General features: G+C 39.6%; 1 protein-coding gene across 1 annotated transcript in view; it reads left to right on the forward strand.

Annotated features, from left to right (window-relative positions):
- The window catches only part of MOSMO (modulator of smoothened), a 33,107-nt gene that overhangs the window by 4,057 nt on the left and 8,580 nt on the right, over window positions 1-20,470 (forward strand). The window contains exon 2 of the mRNA XM_056334782.1: window positions 16,957-17,169. Within this exon, the coding sequence (XP_056190757.1) occupies window positions 16,957-17,169 (213 nt within the window). The remainder of the gene's footprint in view (window positions 1-16,956; window positions 17,170-20,470) is intronic.

Raw genomic sequence — 20,470 nt, forward strand, 5'->3', positions numbered from 1 at the left:
TATGTAGCATGATTGTTCATTTGATTCCAATTTACAGAACAACGTGTACCTTTTTTATAGCAGTCATTAAGTTAATATAGATGTCAGAATTTAAGGCTGCTCAACTCTGACGGGTGACTTCTAAAGCAAGTATTTATCACATCTTCTTATGTTGATACATCTATCACAACGGGAGACACGGTATAATGTTATGGCCAGGCCACTCGGCATATGCACGACAGTGCTGACTTGGGTGATGTTAGCGTTCAGCAGAGCTTCCAATTCCATCTTGAATCTGTGACCTAAGCATCAAGGTCACTTACGTTAGAAACTACATTTTTCATTTAAACTGCCTTCTGTAACCATGCTGTGCAGTAACTGTCTGATGGTAAATCATAAATCTACAACATGCCGCTCATTTTGTCTGTTTTGTTTACAAATGCTGCCTTTACATGTATCTTCCAAAGTATTATGTGTAGTTCTTGATTTTGCATACTCAGCTGCTTTTTTATTTGTGAAATATGATTCCAGATTAGATGGTATCTATGGACGTATGGAAGAGCAAGCTAGAACCAGCAGGCCATTCCTCCTGAGGCAGTTAACTCCCTGCTCCTGTGAAATAAGTCATATAGTACTAAGTGGCTAATTACTGCTGTTCAGTATTACTCCTCTGCATGTGATAGCTCTTCTTGAGGAATTTTACTCTGCAGTTGCAACAGGAGTTGGAGCTTTATTGGGATCAGCTTAATGAATTATCACAGGTGATGCAACCAAGCAGTGATTCCCAGCTCCTGCTGAGCTTGAGAACATATTACCACTGAAATATTTTTCTCTACTAGGAGAATTGACTATACATGGAGTAAACTCAAGACCACATGAAGGTACCTGAATGAACCAGTATATCTAAATAGAGTAGAACAAATAGAATAAACTAAATAAAGCATCAGCAACTTGAAAGAGGGTGTAAACTTGACTTCCAGCTAGCACTATCATTCTAAATACAGTTGACTGCTCAAAAAGTAGTGATATGTAAAAATCAGTATGGCATATTACCACTTCTGGGCTTTAGGGGTTATGCTGAGAAACTGTTAATGCACAGGGCTCCTCTGTGGCGGAATTCATGGTATAGAGCAATCATTGTGCTGTTCACTGAAGTAGATAGTGTTTTGTTTTGTTTCTTTGATGTATGGATAGTTGGCTTTTCAAAAACTGTTGGAAAAAGGGTTCTGGTGATCATTTGCTAAGCACCTTGCAATATACTCAAAATACAGTATGCTTCTCCCAGTTCTTCTCAGTAGAGAATGATGGGACATGATGGGAAGCAATTCTACAAAATTACTCTTTCCTAATGTTTTTTGTACTGTATGATGTGGTGACTGTGACAGGAAAATTTATTTGCCCTTTCATGAACCTGTTTGGATTGCATGCTGAGAATACAACCCCCCACCCCTCCAAAAAAAATTAAAAAAAAAAAAAACCCAAACAAAAAACCCACTCCACTGATGATACAGAGAAAGAAGAGTTATGTACTATCATGCTCTAGAAAGAAGCGACTGCTGAAAAGCAATCTGTAAAGCCATCTGAACATCAGAGTGTTAAAATTAGATTCTGGAATATAATTTCTAGGAAAACACTTTCCTTTTAGTAGATGCCCCCAAGTGTGGGAGCAAGGAGGGAAAGGTGGTGCTTTGTGGTGTGTTACTGATCTGGACAATGAGGGAATTAGGACCTGCGCTAAGATGCAGGCACTAACAGTAGTTGCATCTTAGAGATGTTGCCAGTGCCTTAAAAACAATACAAAACTCAAATAAGAACTAGTAAGGACTGCCAAGGAATCTAAACCCCATATAATCTGAATACTCTTAACAAGAGTAGCCCATTAATAGGTGTGCCTGGACTTGGATAAATTGACAAAGACAATGCTATTGACAAAAAAAAAAAAATTGACAAAGACAATGCTATCTTTAAAATTACCATTTCCATTCCACTTCATGACTGTAGATGTCTTTCAAGTGAATGTAAAACTCTTACCAAGCAGAGTGTTTGAATTGTGCCTGGGTTCTGTAATCAACCAGGCCTTCAGGCACAAGGAAAATTAATAGTAAGGCATTGTTGTAATGAATTAATTTTGTGCTTGCTCAACCACTCAACATTGAAACATATGGAACTATTTTATGTGTAGGAAGAATCTCATGAAAGAGAGCTGTGTCAGCCTGGTTACTTGAGCCTGCCAGAGCAGAGATGAGAGAGCCGATTGTTTTTGGCCATAGAGGAACTGATGTTGTACATCTGCTTTTTAACAAACACAAATTAATACTGCTTCTGTTAGGTGACCATTTTGTTTTCTCTTTAGTGTGTGGAGCTACAAAACTGTTAGTTTGCCTTCCGCCAACTCCTGTTGAATTCTTCATTCTCTAATTAGTGTTAAAGAATTAGGTAAGAAGTACCTGATTATAGAGGACAGATCTGGGAGCCAGTAACTTGTATTTACCTTTCAAATCTAGCATCTGGCGTGACTGACTGTGGATGTTGGAAAGTTATTGTGGTAGTACCTCAGTTTCTTCCTCTGTAAAACAGAGGTGGTACTTCAGCGCAGAAATTCTGTTAGTGTTAGCAGCAAAGCTTTAACTGAATTTTTGTTTAAACTTTTCTTTCCTATCACAAACAGGAAAAAAAAATCTAAGAATACCAGGTATTACATTCATCTTTTCTGATAGTAGTTGTTTTTGCTAAGGTACTTGAGTTTCAGGTATTTGGAATAACTTTTTTCTTTAAAGTATTTACTTCACAGCAGTATGTACAGTCACTGTAGAGCAAAATTATATTCAGTATGTGCAGATACAGATTTGTTTTCTGTCTTGTGCTTTACTCAAGAAGAATTTAGTTGTAAATTTGCTTTATAGATGGTATAAACTGGGAGGGGTGCCTTGCTGAGGCTTCAGCTTTGTGGCTTCAGGAACTCTCTGAGTTTCACTAATAGTGATGATTTTGTAAATCAGCTTAGAGCTGATCTTAGGCATATGTATTACATTTGTTGCCGCAGTATGACACTGAGATTAACAAAAGAATGACTTAAATATATGAGTCTTAAAAGTAAAGATTCAATAGCATGTGTTGCAAAACAAAGATTTAAAACTATCTGAAATAAAAAAAAAGAATCCTGTTAATGATGGAGGCTTATTAAAAACATTTGTATTGTTTAGTTTCCAGTCAGCACTTACATGTCAGCAGCATTATGTAAACTCCATTTGTGCTTTTGCCAAAGCAAAGAAGATGAGTAGGTCAAACTTAAAAGTTTGACCTACTTCTTTTTTTTATAGGTATCTCACAACAGCTCAACTTTTTCCCAATTGTTTTTTGCTAGCCTTGAAACAAAGTAGAGAGCACTAACGCTTCTTGTCTGCTGCAGTATGTAGGAATTTTGTCTTACGTAGGAGTTCTTCACCTAGTTCTTGAATTCTTTTCCAGCAATGGTTGATACATGTGTATTTCAGAAGAAGGTAACTCATGGGCGAGGAGGAATATTGACCTTTGAAGAGGTTAAATGCTGCTATTAATTTTAAAATCAAATACAAAAAGATGTTTGTAGTATGGAACAAATGCAATGTGGAGGTTGGGTTTAGGTCTTGTACAAAGTAATTTGGGAAAATTATAAATTATTACAGATTTATAGTTTATAAAATTTTAAATGTAAAAATCAATTTCTTATTACACAATTATAGTTGTTACTGTGTTTCACAGTACCTAGAAATTTAGTCATTAACAGAGGTTTGGGGTTTTTTATCTATTGATTAATTTAATTTATGGAGCAGTATATGCAGGAAAAAAGTTCCATGGTGATTTTGCAGCAATCCCCTTATGCGTGCTCCAGCTGCTTTGCTCAATCTCACTTTTCTTTCCGAAGTCTCTGACTGATGGAGATACACACAGATCTGAAAAACTGGAGATATGGCCAAGAAGAGGATCTGTGCAGGGTACGTGTCTGTTCTAAGGAGAGGGGATACAAGCTAAAGCATTTGACTGGCAAAGAAAGCACTTATATTGGCCTCATTCCATATGAATCTGTATAGAGTGAACAGTCATAGGTTATATACTTTCTCAAGGTGAAGCTCTTAGTTTCTTCCTTTTACATCATATTTGATTTCCTATTTGATGTATTGCCTTGTATATGTTTTTTAGATTTTGTAAATAGAGTTGATGACAAGAGTTTGGTCTCTTGGGTACCTTAGGAAACATAATCTGATTGTGATGGTTTGTCTGTGGGACGAGTTAGTCAAGTATGAAACACTAGCTGCTAAGAGGCTCAAAATTCCACAGAGTATATAGAGTCTAGTTCCTCTCTTTGAGCAAAACATACTCTGTCTCTTATGTCTGAGTCCTTGGGATGAACTAAAACGTTCCCTCGTGAAGGCATCAAAAGCCTCCCAGGGATTTACTGCAGTATCAGAGGCCAGCATTTCCTATCCACGCAGTGTAGGGTGGTGAGCAACAGTTGGCTGCCACCCAGGAGCCTCATGGTGGCTGAAGTTCTGTGCCATAAATTAGAAAGCACTTTGGGATTATTAAGGATGACAGTCTCTCAAGGTGTAATGATTAATAACCCACTTACATGTTTAAATATTTGTCCAGTTGAAGATGGTTCATATTAGGCCTTGAACTTGACCATGAGCAATTCTTTGTGCAGTTGTTTGGACACTGCATTAGTAGGGCTGAGCTGTCTGCACTTGGTACGTCCAAGAATTTAATGATCAAATGACAGTGTTCATAGGCAGTAAAGTCTAATAGTTTACTTTTATAGTGCTCATCATTGAGCCACCTTCCCAGTTGATAGGGTTGCAGTTCTTACTCCTGGGTTTCCTGTTCTCTTGCTGGTCATTGCCCCAGTTCTTGCCTTGTTTCCACTTCTTTTGCTGTGACTGCTATTGGCAGCAATGCAATTTAATTGTCTCCGAAGGAACAGGTATGGGATTGGAATAAGATGGAATGGGACAACTGATAGTTCATTGTGCCCCAGACAAAAGAGCTGCTTTGCGTCTAGATTCTTTCTACGCTCCTCAAACTGATGGCATATATACTAATGTTATTAAAATATCTCAGTGAAATTGCTTGCTTTCTGCAATAAAATCTTCGTATGCATCTGAAATGAGAGAGATCCTGACTTCCATGATAGGCAGGGAAAATGTACAAGTAAGGGGGAATGGTTTTATCTGTAACTTCATCAGTATGAGCTTAATGTATCAGACGTACACAACATTTAATTGTAATGTCTTTAGACCAAAGCAAAGTGAAGAAAACTGTAGGAGGTTGTCATGGACCTCAAGTTCCCTGAAGGTTGACTTTTGTGTAGAGGGCGACTTGTTTAACTTGAAAATTTGCTCTGATGTTTAGTCTTCTCTGTACAAAATAGAGATACAAATTGCAGTATAAAGAGGTATTTTTTCTTAGGCATAGACAGCAACCAACAGGATTCCCACAGTCAGCGGAAGCATCAGCTCCAGAACTGCCATGGTGGAAGATTCTGATCTCCTTTACTGTAGAGGAGAGAATGCACTGCATCTTCTGTGCCAGTTGATGTGAGGAGCGTTGTAGGTGTTGCGTGCTGTGGGGGAAGAGGAGTCACAAGGGTGAAGAAAACTTCCCCCCACCCCCCCCCCCCAAGTTGAATTCTGTTGTGAAACGAATCATGCACCTGAATTCATGTTTTAATGCTGTAGTTCTCCATTGTAGAAACTTGTGTGGGAAGAAGCATGTTTCACTGTTTTTTGAACCCACACTAAATTAAATTTAAAAACTATGCAACAAGATTGTACAGGAAACCTGAAAAGATTGAATGGCCAAGAATTTCTAATGTGGTCTCATAAATTCTTTCAGTGGAATATTATTGGGTCACTCAGCAATTACAAGAAGCACGCTGAAGCTTAATAAATGAAAAATGGTGGAATAGAGCAAAGGCCAGGAGTAGTAGTTGCTGTTTCACAAACAGAAGTCTGTTGACTTATGCCCCATGTAATCTGACGTAAATGCTCTCTGTAAGTATATGTTCAGTAAGATGAAGTTGGTGATAGACAGAGCATTTCTTGGCTGTTTATACTGAATCTAAAATTAGAGAGAATTCTGTTTCAGAATGTCAGTATAACAACTGTATAAACATATGTTAACAGATATTCTTTGGAGCACTATATAACATCTGATTGCTTTTTAAGAATAGCCTCACTTGTTCAGAAAGGTCTGAGCCTTGCTGTTTAATGATAAAGTCCTATTTTATTTCAGTAAAGCACAAATTTAACTGTTCAGGAGGGGTCTGTCTTCTCTTATTCTAGCCAGAAAAGTCTGCAGACTCCTGGAGTCTGTTTTTGTAGATACTGATTTGTGATGAGGGAGAAAGTGTTACCACCACACAGACACCACCTGTTAATTGCCTAAATAATTCAGGCTTAAATTATGCAGGCTTCTAAAACAAGGACTTGCCCTAGCAAAAGGGATAAGAAAATACAACTTCAGGATAAATGCTGCATATGCTCCCTGCCTTCCTATTCATCTTTGCTTTTAATGCTTTTATTGTGATGGGAACAACAAATAAATGCCCAAATTTGAGAATTATTACTGCAGAAGAAGGTTGTTGGTTTTTTTGGTTGTGTGTTTTTTATTTACAAATTTGCCTGAGAAGTTAAAGCTACCTCTTATACTGGGGGGGAGGGGGGGGGCGGGGGCTTAAAATGTTAATCAGCCAGAAAACTAGTGCTGGCTGTCCCTGAGGACAGACTGTATGTAGTTAAGCTATATGTCAGTCTTTCAGCACCTGAAGTGTTACTTCCAGAGAACAAATTCTTTGTTGGCCCTGTACCTAATCCCTCTGTAAAGTGCAGTTTAACCTGTATTGCCAGTTGTTACAAGCATGTCATACACAGATTTGGCAACAGTTAAAAAGTGCCTTTAGGAATAAAAACTAAGGTTAGGTTTTATTCCGCTTGTAATAGTACTCTAGTTGCAATGAAATGTGTCTTGGGACATTTAGGTGCCGTTCTTCAGTTAACCAAGGTGCCTTATGAATAAAGCAAATCTAGCAGACAGAGATAGGGTCTTTTATATCCCACGTTAGTAGAGTGGGGGGAACTTGGGTGTCCAAGAAGGGTCTTGAAAGACCAGACATGTACTTAATCTTTCCAATTATTCTAGTTGTTCTATAATAGAAGGTATTACTTCTACCTGCAAGCTTCCTTTCTTATGTCCTCATTACTACAAATACAATCCTGCCATCAGTTATGTGATTTAAAGAAATTGCCACCAGATTGTTAGTACATTTTATTTGCTTTTTCAATATTTTGTTCTTTATTTAGCAAGGTCTGTTGTGCTTTCCGGCAATCTGGGCCTAAAATTTGCTCTCAGCAGTGGGCCAGGAGACAGGCTCAGCCGTAAGAAAGCATTCAAGCTTGTAAAGTATGTTTAAGCTGAGTGTTTGCAGGGCAGACACCTAAAATTTGCAAATATGTTTCTAACCATATAAACGCCAAAAGGCATTTCAACACTTGTCTCTTCACCTTTATACCACTGGGTGATTCATAAAGTGGTGGAAGAGCCAGATTGGTGGGTGTCCTTGGAGCATGTCTGACACAGGCTGAGATCAGTGCAAAACACAACAGTTACGGCTGACGGGGGGAGATGATCCTTACTCCTCCTGAATTTCATTTGGTAAAATGCACAAGCAAACTTGAGGGCAGGGCCAGAACTTGAATTTTTTCCCTGCCCTTGAATGCCCTTGTCACTAGGCCAGAGAAATTGCTTTAGACTGTAACACAAAAAGGTTGACAAATATTTCATCTCCATGAATAGAGAGAGAACAATAGGACACTTTATTTGGTGTGACTTGGGGGGTTTGGTGTATCTGTCCTGATCTGTTTGGACATCTATTAAGTTTGAAACTCAACTGACTTGGTGGAAGGGTGCTTTTGTAGTTATGCTGGAGTTAAAAACGGAGAGCTCTGAAGTCCAGTTATTGCCAGCCTGTGAAAGGCCACCTTATAAGACACCTGTGTGGAAGGTGATCCACTAAACTGTGAAGATCCAGAATTTCTCTGTTCTTACTGGTTATGTTGTCTTTGTACCAGGTGGCAAACGGTGGTGCTGCCATTACTGACCCAGCCTGGCCACCTTACGTCACTGGCTCCTATAGATGATGGCCAGCCTTGAAGAGCCTGTAGATCAACCATATGATCGTGAAGTGATTAGTAGACAGTTTCTGAGAAGGTTGGAGTAGGGTTGTGTGTAGTAAGGTTGTGCATTGGGTGGAGAGGTATCATTTTACAGCTCTGTCTGAAGCCAAATATAACTCTGTTAAAAAGAACACAAGCTCATCAGATGTTAAATGGCAGAACAGCTGTAGGTGTCATAGCTTCTGGCTTTCAACTGAACATATGGCATAAAACTGGTGTAGCTGACTAGAAAAAAATCACTTTTAAATATTGACACTGCCTTTGATCTTTCTTTTTTTAGCCAGTGAATTTTGTCAACTTTGAGTAGCTCTGTTTTGGTTGGGGGGGAAATGGAAATAACTATGGATTTTTTGTTTGTTTTTGAAACTAAATAAAACATTAAGTTTTATTCTTTTTTAAAAAAATTCTCTCATTTTTTTCCAGGCCCTTGCCACTTCAGGAACTGTAAAGGTTCTAGCCAGTGACAACACTATCCTATTGTGCAAATGCTTATAGTGTCAGAAAATAAACAACCTGAAGGATGCAACTTATTAGAGATCCTGTTTGCCAGCATTTAATTAATGCTGTCTTTTGAAGCAGGGAAGAATACCTTCAGCATGGGTAGATTTCTTGGCTCTTGGTACGTGAGAACACACAGGCTTTGTTAGGTCCTCAGGAGAGCTGTTCCTGTATTGTTGCCGGAGGACAGCTTTTTCAGTGTGTGGTGGTCCATCTCTTGGGGGGGGGGGGGGGGGGAAGTCAAAACAAAACCCAAACATTAAAAAGCCCTACTCCAATACACAAGCAGCATGGGATTGAAACTTGTATGCTGGAATTCAGAAATAAACTTGCTTTTTATTGCTCCAAATATCTGCAGTTTAAACATCACTTAGAACTTGTATATCGTAATGATTGTCATCTGTAGTAATAAATTTTCTAATACATGTAAGTCATAAGGATCTTTCCCAATATATGGCCCGGATGTTTTTTTCTCTTTCAGGGTGGAAGGAGGGAGGGAGAAGACTCTGTTTTTTGTGGAGGGGGGATTTGGTTTGAATTAGGCATGATACAAACACTGAATTGAAAACTTTTGAGAAAACTCAGGCACCAGATGGTCTTCAGCAGCAAGGCAAGCTTTTCTGCTAATATACCACAAGTCTTTTAACGTTGAGTTTAGACTTTAAAAATGAGAATTGTGCTGTTTAAAAGCCAGTAAGCTTTGGAGTTGTAAAGACTGCCAAAAATGGTACCTAATAAATTAAATTCTGTGGACATTAGATTGTTAAATAGAATGCAGTTGGTAGGTTCCCCATAGCTAGCATAGGATGTTACCTCATCAGCTGTTGCCAGTGTGAGTATTTTTAAGAAAGTCACTTAGTTCCTGAAACAAGAAAACATCCATTATATCTCTAGAGCAAGAAGGATTGTGCATTTCAAAGTCTGTTTGAAAGGAAGCGTTCTGATTTCAGAGAAGGGGATAAATGGAGTAGAAGAGACACAGCAGCTTATATAATAACGTGCTCTATCTTGCATTATTGACTTGAATTGCTCTTAAAAGATGCACACTAGATATAGTAAAGACTGCAAGTGAATCTAGGTCTTTATTAAAACTGACCCTTTTATATTGCATAAATACTTCTTAGGTGTTTGAGGTTTGTACCTATAAATATCCAGGGGGCATATGAATTGATCTTGCATCTAGCCGCTTCAAAGTGAGAAACTCCAAAGGTTTTCTTCCAGGGTTACAATACCTATTAGATTACTTGAGAGACAAATCGGACTGAATGCCAAAACCATAAGATCTGGCATACAAAGGACAGGAAAGAATTCATAATCCCTTTGTTCTGAACTCCTCTGTGTTCTGTGCCTTTGCAGTTAATCCTCTGTTATTCTTTTAAGCCTTTCTCTAGATCATCCTTTAACATTCATAAATCTTATTTTATTAAGTCTGGACTTGGTTGCCTCGTAATCTACTGGCTGAACAACATACTGGAACATCCGCAGTAAAAGAATCAATCTGTCATGCCACATCCTGAATACTGTACTTGCATGGCAACCTCGAAGTTATTTTAGCAGCCTAAGGGCTAAAGAGCATCTATTCAAACTACTCCCATCCCTCACAAAAGAAGTAATTATTTATGCAAGAACAGTAACAGATATGGTACTCTCATACGTGATTGGAAATGGGCAGTTGATCCTATCTTATATTTTGACCCTTTTTTATATTTATTTCGGTAAATCCAGTTATTATGTTGTCCTACAATAAGCAAAAAAAGTAGAGGAAAAGGTGTTTGACTTGTTTATAGTTACTTAGCAGCAGTTAATTATGTGTATGTGCTATTTTACAAAATGCTCTGATGTGACGTTGGCTTGAGGCTGTAAACATTTTTGAATTGCTTTAATGGGTCAATGGCTGAAAATTCAAATGAGGACTAACTACGTTTCCTTTTACAAGGCTATAAGTCTGAGCAGTTGTAGGTAGAAAAAAATTCTACGAGCTAGCTATGCCTGTGGGCATCATTCAGTGGGACCTTACATACAGAGACCCTATGATGCTGTTTAACTACTATAACATGGACCATGCCTTTTAGAATCAAGAGGTCTTCCCCAGTGTTGTTAATCCTTTTTTCCTACCTGGTTTTGAAGTGCTTTGCAAACCAGCAGGATACTGTATCTTCTTCCTCTTCACACCAGAGGTGGTGCATATCCTGCAAAAGCATAGCTTTTTCCCTAGCCTTCTGTGCTCCTTACTCTAAGCATGACTATCTCATCATAAGAGAGGGTAATAGGGCCTGATTTCTGATGGTTTTACACTGAAATAAGTAGAACTAACTATATGCACCCTGGAGTACCTCCCATGCAATGGTAGAGAAGGATCAGCAGTGTCAGTTCACTGGATTTGGGGAGAGTACTCTGTTTCCAAGGAACTAATCCCTGGAATATAAAATTAACACATTTTCCCCGAAACAAAATACATATGAATAAACCTAAATAACTGATTCTTTCTTCCTCCTTTGTATAGTAATATCACTTAAAGTGCCCGTTGCAGGAAAATAAATTGCATATGTAAGGCTGGGAAACATCTCACTTAAACTGCCAAATTCCTTGGATGACTACAAAAAATTTTCTTCTTGGAAGTACCTCCTCCTTGTTTGCTGTTACGGGTAGTTGCATTGGAACTAATCTTACCGTGCTCTGTTTGTTCCTCTCAGGAATTCCTCGGCTATGCTTCGCTCACTTTGAAAGCGGTCTTCTGTCAGAGAGGCTTGGTTGCAGGCAAGGAGCAGCAGACATGTTAAAGGCAAGGTGGCGGAAGTCAACTTGATGGTTATCCTTAACACTGGTACAGGGAAACAGTCTGCCATGACCAAAACACTGCGTTCTTTTTAGACCTTTAAAGCTTCCACTTGGGTTGGGTAGCAAGCTATAGCTGCACACTAGACAGCTGCAGGTTCTTCCTCCTCTTAGATGGACCTAGCCCTTTTTCCATTCAAGTTTATTAATTGAATAGAACTTTGAAACTTTCCAAGAGCAACTTCATTTCCTCCTGTCCTTGTCTATGGCCCAGTAAGAGTTACAGGGAATGGCTTAACAGAGCTGCCCTATTTTACATGTCGGTCTCTTGCATGCGACTGTTACCTAACCAACAGCAATGAATGTTTTAGTGTGCCCAAATAACATAGCTCCATGTAATGTACTATGCTCATTACTAAAACATAAAACTTATTGGTGTCCTTGCTATATTGGCAGTGCTCTAAGATTTATGTCACCAGCACCTCACTAGGAACCCTGTAAACTGTACTCTTCCCTTAGCAAAGATGGTTTAACAAGTCCACAGTACACTAAAGAAAAGTGTCTTATTTGAGCAGAAATTGTCTGGCAGTCACAACTGGGCTTTCTAGCAGAGCCATGCCATCTTATCGGGACAGCAAGGGAAGGACGGCGGGCAGGCTGTGTGGGAGCCATTGGATGTTTTAACCTCCACACTAGGCATATTGGCACATAATATTTATTTAATGTTAATAGTAAACATTTTGCTAAGGATGTGGTTGATACGTGGAAGGAGAAGCGAGGAAGCTGTTGTCAAGGAATGGAAAGGGTTGCAGATGCATTTAAACCCAAGGAATAGCATTTCCTCTAAAATGAGAGGAAAGAGTAAAGACATTTTCAGCTGCAGACAGTAGGGGAGGACAGAGGAGGAGCAGGTACCCCAAGCTGTGTGATCAAGAGCAGTTCTGAGGATTTGTGGTTTGTATGTTCGTGTGACAGCGTAGCTGCTGGGCTCTTAACACCTTCTAGTGTTTGAGCCCCATCTCATCCTGCATCATGCGTTACCATACTAGTTGTTTCTTATGCTATGGTAACCTCTTCACGGCAGTGGCACCTCTCTGGTGTTCATCTGGCACACCTGATCCTGTGTGTTCTGGCAGTCAAATAATAGATGAACAGCGAACATCTGAACAGCCCTTGTTATGCTACTGTTTTCCAGCTGTGGTATTGCTGTGCCACTTTTAATAATTCAGAAGTGATGGAGAGGTGGGGGAGTGGAAGGGCTGCAGCAGTCTTTGTTTCTCTCTGTAGCATGTGATTCCTCCTTGGTGGCTCTGTAGTTGCCACGGAAACAAGGAGAGGGATGGCAACAGCACCGGGGCTGGAGTGGGACTTGTGGGGTGGGTCGGTGGCAGCTGCACGTCTGCACAAAGGGGAGAAATGAGGGCTGGCCTTTCTTTGGGTTGGTGCCTTTTCCCCTCTTTCCCTCAATGGTTTTGTGAAACTTAATTGTTACACAGGTGATGCTCACAAATGTTGGTGCATTTGTTAAAGAGTCTTTTTATTACTGATTCTAGTTTTTATGCAGTGTCAGAAAGTGAGCATTACTGGTGTTCTGGAGGAATTGAGTGAGGTAATATAGGACTATGATCATGAGACCTTTCACTGGTATAAACTGGAGTCCTGGTTATAGTCAGACTGTCACTACTGGAAGATGGTTTAATGTGTTTGAAATGCACTGCCACTTTAGGGAATAGATTTGCTGGAAGAGACTAAAGACGACTTCACTGACATTTGCTCAGTGCAGCGTTCTTTGTTTTGATGAAGGCTGAATCTCTTTTTTAATAATTAGAATATATATCCTAATCTCCTCTCGCAGTAGCTGTACTGACCTGCATAATGCCAATCTCAGAAGCTATGGAGGGAGAGGCATACAAGAGAAAGGGAGCAGTCCACTGCACCTCCTGGTTGTTGTCGTAGCTGCTGATGGCTGTGCCGTGCTGGCGTTGGGAGGTGGAGGACAGGGAGGCATGATTGTTCCACTGCACATGTTTTAGAGCTACATCCATCTTTAAGATGCCTAATCTACTAGTATTAGCTGTGCTGTTTGTTTTATACCTGTGTTAGGTGCTTAATTTTTGGCAGTCATGCTGGAATTACTCTGAGGGAACAACTGAAGACCTCTTTTACCTAGGGGCCAGAGTGGAACTAGGTGACTGGCTGGAGATGGACTGTTGGGCTGTTCTCTAACTACAGGTAGAAGGACACTGATTTAGTATCTCTGTCCTTCCTTTCAACGATAGACTAGATACGGTTAAACAAGATTTTCTGTAACAAGTTAGTTTGTTGACAGCTGCCTGGCAACTGTTTGCTTGATTGCTTTAGAATCAGACCAACACAGTAAAATGTCATGTAAACCCACTCTTTTGAATTTTGTGGCAAATAAATACTCTTTTTCCACACCAGAGACTTCTTTTGAAGTCTGAATTCAACAGATCTGTCACTATGGTAGGAAGCTATGAGGTTTAATTTCCTTCTGCTCGGTTTATGTACACAAATGAGGTATCCCTGTACAGTGAACTTAAACTTGAACTTCAGCTAAATTTATGAGCACATAATGAGGTTGTTTCTCCTAGTTACCGTTGTGAAACCTTTAGAAATAGTTGACAGACCTTCTCTTGCCCTCCATTTGCTTCCCTAGAGTCTTCAGACTCCAGGTTCAGAACCTTGAATACAGAGCGTTATCTACTTCAAATCTGTAGTCCATGAAGCAGAGTTAAGTGAAAATACTAAGTATGTGCTAGCAAAAGCTTAACCATGAAATAAAGTTCAGTATTTTTTTCCTCCAGAACATCAGATTCTGAAATCTAATTGCTGACGCTTTAAAACTCTGATTAAAAAAAAAAAAAAAAGAGTGGATCAACACATTTGGGCACCAGAAGTGATGTTTAGGAAACCCTGCTCTAAGCAGTTTCTTGCAACCATCCTTATGTCTTCAAAAGGCATGCTACCCTGATATTCACGATTCAGAGAGTTTTGTTCTCTCTCCCCTCCCCATTTTCAGTTGGGGGTTTGTTGGGGGGTTTTCTGAGAAAATCAGCCTTTGGAGAAATAGATGTTGACAGAAAAAAAAAACCTGCACTGAAAAACAGTAGTTCAAGATGGAGTTCTCTTCTGTTTCCTCTAGATACGGCACAGCTGGGCTTAGCTTTGGTCCTCTCTGAATCTGACATGTTAAATGTGCTCTTGTTAATTGAAAAATGTCTTCAATATGAACTGCAAATTTCATCTGAAAAAGATGAGTTAGTTGTCTTTTTCTAAAACATGCTCAGCTATAGCAGGTATTCTTCAGTTTCAGTTAACACACAAAATGGAAGAGTCCAGCACAGAGGTTCTTATCACTGTTGCTTTTGCCCAACTTAAAAATGCACTAAATTGTTGCCTCTGAATTCAGGAAACATCTATTGAATGCCTGATGTCATTTTTATGAAGTTGTTCTGTAGATTAGAACTGCAGTTTAAAAAAAACCCTACTTCTACTGTAAGTATAGTAATATTGTTGTTAAATCCTAGCCTTGCAGAGTGATTGGGATTAATTTCCTGTTCTATGATACTGCAGTGAATAGCCTCTTTATCCCCAAACTACAGGAAACTGCTTAGTGTTTTGCATGAGGTTCTGCAATGTGTGTGTGTTTCAAGGAAGGTGACTTTTTTAAAGACACATGCATATCTCCCCTCTGCCCCAGGAGCTGGTGTAAAATGGAAGCATTGCAGGTGATGGAAAAGCAACTGGGAAGCAGTTCATGTAAAACTGTGTACATTACAGCTATGTGAGCTGTGCAAGATTGCTTGTGTAATTCTGACTCAGTTTTGTGTAATCCCGGTGCACAGCAATGGTGTGATTGCTGTGTATTTGCAGTAGAAAATGCCAATTTTGTTGGTCTTGTAAACAACACTTTCTGAAATTATTTTACTTCAGCTTTCAGCTGAAATTTCATCTCAGAATCTTTCAGTTGATGAATAGGTAATTAAAAGGATGTATTTGAATAGGGCTAAAATTGGTAGTCTAAACAAAGGTTGCAGGAATGCTTCAACAGAACTGATTCAGTAATGTTTTTGCTCTTGGTTCTTCTCACCCTCCAGGAGTGTATCAGAAGCACCACATTTAATAAAACACGATACTCTGCCTGCTAACCCAGTGGTTCTAAACTCAGAGGCTGATTGTGCTGGTACTCGTTGCTGAGGTGTGAGCAGACAGGATCTGAACACTTGTAGAAATTGGCTCAAGGGTGCATGGAGGTGCATGCTAGGACTGGTTACCCTTTTGGCTATTGGCTTACTACTTTGTTTCATGCTTTTATGAATTTATTTATTTATTTATTCTCCAAGAAGAAGCCAAAAAGTATGGCAGTTGCTTCTCCTTCCAAAAGGCATGCTAAACCTAAGCTAAACCTAAGTCTTACTGTAATTGTTTCAAGTTGCCCTCTTTTTATTTTAAATTGGTCAACTATAGCAAAATTTACAATAATTTGTGGAAGGAGATGTTGACTCTAATGTTACCCGCTGTTGGGTTTTGCTCCTAATTTAGATAAAGGGCAGTTGTGATTATTTAAGAAAACCGCTCAGAAGAAGGGACAAAAGTGAGAAATATAGGACTTAATTGAGACACTGGAAGAAATGGATTTTAACCTTGCCTGTTAATTTTGAGTTGCAATTTTGCAAATAAAGCAAGCTTCACTATTAAAGCTTACTAAAAGCTTCTTTATGAGTCTCAAAAACACTGACTTGGATATTAAATCAGATTTATTTTTTTTATTTAACGGAAGGTACCTCATTTTGTGTAAAAAAATGTATGGTTCCTGTAACAGTCTTGCCCTTTTTCTAGAATCTTTTTGAGAGATGTTTTGCATAGATATCCCAGTTTGTGTGTGTAGTAGCTCTTTGCTGTCAAAAGGGCTGACCAGTCTCTTGCATAGAGGGACTCTTTAAAAGTTAATGTCAAGAAATGTTGATGGGGTTCTTTTAACAAATGTTCTTAAAGTCTTTGTATGAATCAAATGCAGTTTCTGCTGCAAGACTTTGAGGATTAAAGCTGTATTTACAGACAAGGGGGAAAAGGCATTAGACAATTAAAGGCATTTTAGGGGGCTGCAATTCATTTTGTTAGGTTATAGGAGTATTGCATCTTGCACAGATGAGGGAGTGATTCTCTATGCAACTCAGCTACCACTTTAGCTGATACTGGCAGGCTTTATAGGAGTACTTTATCCCTTTGATTAGACCTTGATTGCCACTCAAGAACCAGATACAGCTTGCAGCCATCTCACTTGAACTTGTGCAAGCGTATGATGAAAGAACATGAAGCATGTCCCCCTTATCCACTGTGTTTGAAAGGCTTATTAAGGTTCATCAAAGAAAGAATCCCTTATTTTTGGACGATTCTGAGCTTTGGTTTGCAGTTGAGCGCCCCTCAGAGAGGATTTTGAAAGTTTACTTGCCTCTCTGCTATGTATTTTCAGGTGCTCTCACAGTTGGCCTTGTGCGACAGTGTCAAACCATCCATGGACGTGACAGGACCTGTATTCCTCCACGGCTGCCTCCTGAGTGGGTCACTACGTTATTTTTCATCATTATGGGAATCATTTCACTAACTGTCACATGTGGTTTGCTGGTGGCTTCCCACTGGCGAAGAGAAGCTACTAAATATGCCCGCTGGATAGCTTTCACTGGAAGTAAGTGACCTCAACTACACAGTTGACCTGTATGCAGGATAAACTGGTGGACTCTAAAATAACAGTATAGTGTTGTCAAGGAGTGATGCTTAGGGCTAGACAAAACATTCCTTCTCTTTAAATACCATGTCTGAAGGGAAAAAAAAATCTGCAAAAAACACAGTTGGTATGTTAAGACACTGAGAGGGAATAATAGTTTGTGGGCCCAAGGGGAGAGAAAGGAAGGCCTGACCCCTTTACCCTCCTTGGGCAGTGACCATAACTGACCTAAGAAAATGAGCAGGCATAGAAGAGGTCAGTCCTGAGTTGTGTGTCTGATGGTCTTTCATACTTCCCCACTCCCATATTTCCAGGACTTATTCCTAGCAGAATGGAATGACTGAAAATTCCTTCCCTGAGGAAGAGGAGGCAGTTGATACGTCTGAGACATTACAGTCTGAAATCCATCCGTGCTTCAGGTGTCTCATGAATACCTCATTCAGGGTTGATGCTGGTTCAGTCCTGCTTCATGCTGACAGCGGGTGTTTTATTCAGAATATCTGCATTCTAATTGGCTATGCAGGAGGATTGCCCACTGCAGAGCATCTGCTGTGCTTCACAGCACTGAGACTTTTGCTTCCCTAAGTGACCCACAGCAGTGCTTTAGCTGGAGGGAGGAGTACCAGCGTTTTTCTGCCTCCCTCGATTCTGTTCTGTCTGAGCACCAGCCTAACTCCTCGCAGCTGAGCCTTCCCTAGCAGTCCCGTGTTTCTGCACAGGGAAACATATCCTATGGCTACTTTGGTGCAAAAGAAAAACAGTTATAACAAGTAAGGGGAATAACTTTCAAACTTCCTTTTCTTGGTGTGTGTTACAGGCTTAGCCCAACTGTGAAATGGTGCCTTAATGGTGGGGATGACAGCATGAAAAAACTCAAAACCTGAGGGCTTTTAAATTGACTTGAATTATGACATACCACTAAAGGTAGTGTGAACACTAACTAGAAAATGCAAGTTTGTGGTTTACACAGGCATAAATAAGGTTTAATGGAATTCTTTGACATCTAATGATATCTAATACGAATGAGATTTAACCTTGTTTTGGGGAAGGGAATAATATAAACTGCTGAGCTTCAACAAAAGTACTTCAGTGAGGCACTTGTACAATCAAAGCCATCCTTCTGACAACTTTGCTACACAGCATATTAAATTAATAGTGCAGCTCTTGCAGACAATGGAGCTATCAAAATGCTGTATCTGTTGTGATTGACTTATTATTTTCCGGTGAATGATTTAAATAGCAGACATGAGTAGTACTGAATATTCCACCCCAACTTTTCCAGTGCCCTTGTTTATGTATACGTATTTCATGTATATCTAGTGTATGCAGGGAGGGTTTAAACTCAGAATTAAGATATTTACAGTAAGCTGAAGTCAAAGCTCTAGGATAAAGAGGGGTTTTTGGAGTACTATGTATTAATAGTTGATACCACAGTTTATTTATTGAGGGTTTTTTCTTAATTCAGAGCTTGTATTTTGGGCATTATGTATTTTAATGGTGGGGTTTTTTTAGTATCTTCAATTGTCATATCCGTGCATCTTTAGTTTTCTACAATTGTGATGGTTAGTTCAGCCAAAAAATCTGATACCCTAAAGCTGGTTTTTTCCCTGTAGATTTCTTTAAGCTTGCAACAGGTCCATTATTTGAAGTCTAAATATAGAAGGACACTTTTATTTCAGCACTTGCCTTTTTGTTATGAGATGTTTAATAATGAAACATACTAATTTGTTCTTTTGCAAGTCAGAAGTATTCATAATTCTATTAAGATATGATCACTGCATTGCCACATTCTAAACCTCAGCATCTTTGATGCTCTTCTCCAGTACATAGGGCGCTGTGACCTTTGCATTCCTGATAACAATGATGATGGGAAATTTTATTGCTTAACTCACTTGTCAGAAAAATCACTTGTGAAGAAAAGGAACGAATAGAGAAAGAGTTCTGGGGGATTGGGAGATTTTTTTGTTGGTGGTTTGGTTTGATTGGTTGTTTTCCAAAAAGTTGATGAGTGACTTCTGTGGTTCATTGGATGGCAGCGCAAGTTAGTAACTTATTTGTAGATTAGTATTAGGAAACATGCAGCCATGTGGAATCAACTTGGAATACTATGAACAGGTCCTTCCTGTGAAGTGCCTGTGCTGTAAGATGAAAACATGTGTAACTTATTAGAAGGGGTGGGGAAAACTTCATAGTTGTATTACATCTCTTCTGCAAGCAATTTCAAGACTCCACAGCCTCGTACAGGCTGCTAACAGATACTCTTCTCTCAGAACTTTCTGAACACAGCATAGGGCATGCTGTCTTAGGCAGGCGAGGGAGTCTGCTGGGACTGCTAAGGGCAGCTCTGGCGCTGGCAGCTCCTTTCTCTGCAAATGCAAGGGTGTCTAGAGTAAATCGTCTAAGGCCAAAGGAATCCTCTTGCTCAGCCCTTTCCTTCCGACTCTTGACAGCAGCAAGGAGAGCCTGGTAAGAGGTCACTCTTGCCCAGTTCATGCTGAAATGTGTATATATATGTATAGCTTATATTTTTCATGGAATTTTTGCTTTTAATCTTGTCATCTTGGATGACTCTGGATTTTTTCGACTTACACCTATAGATATGAATTATTGCTGAGAGTGGTCTTGTCTATCTCGTTTAGCTAAGGGACACACAAAGGACAAAAGTTTGATCTGTCAGTTCTCTTTCTTGTATGTACCCGGAAGAGTATTTACTAGCACAGCACTTGCATCCTTTTCCAGTCATCGGTGATTTTACTGCACAGAAACTTGTCTTTCTGGCTTCTCCGCAAAACAGCTTTGGGGAGAGTAGAGGTATTTTCCTGCTCCAGGTCATACTGCACGAGTGACAAAAGTTTCTAAAGGCAAATGTGAAAGTTTTCCTTCACCTTCTGTAGAGTCTTTCAAGAATCACAGTATTCCTTCTGATGTGATAGGTATTGTCACTTTGGGCATAGATACTATCAAAACTATCACTAACATTTGAGTCCCGTTAACTGTAGTACCGAATTCATACAACGTAATGGAGACTGGATTTTTTCTTGGTGTTTGTTTATGCACTGCCCAGGTCTTTGTGGTGTCTTTCAGTGAACGAAAGTGTTGCAAACTCAGCTGTGTGTGTGTTTGGATAGCAGCCAAAGATCTGATCAGCTATTCTTTTGTATGGTATTATTTACCAGTTGCTCAAGTGTGAGCTAACTGCCTGTTACCATTCCAGCTTCTATACCACTTCATCGCTAATTATGCCCTGTGACACAGTGGCACA

Source organism: Falco biarmicus, chromosome 4, assembly GCF_023638135.1.
Source record: "Falco biarmicus isolate bFalBia1 chromosome 4, bFalBia1.pri, whole genome shotgun sequence".
Taxonomy (NCBI): domain Eukaryota; kingdom Metazoa; phylum Chordata; class Aves; order Falconiformes; family Falconidae; genus Falco; species Falco biarmicus.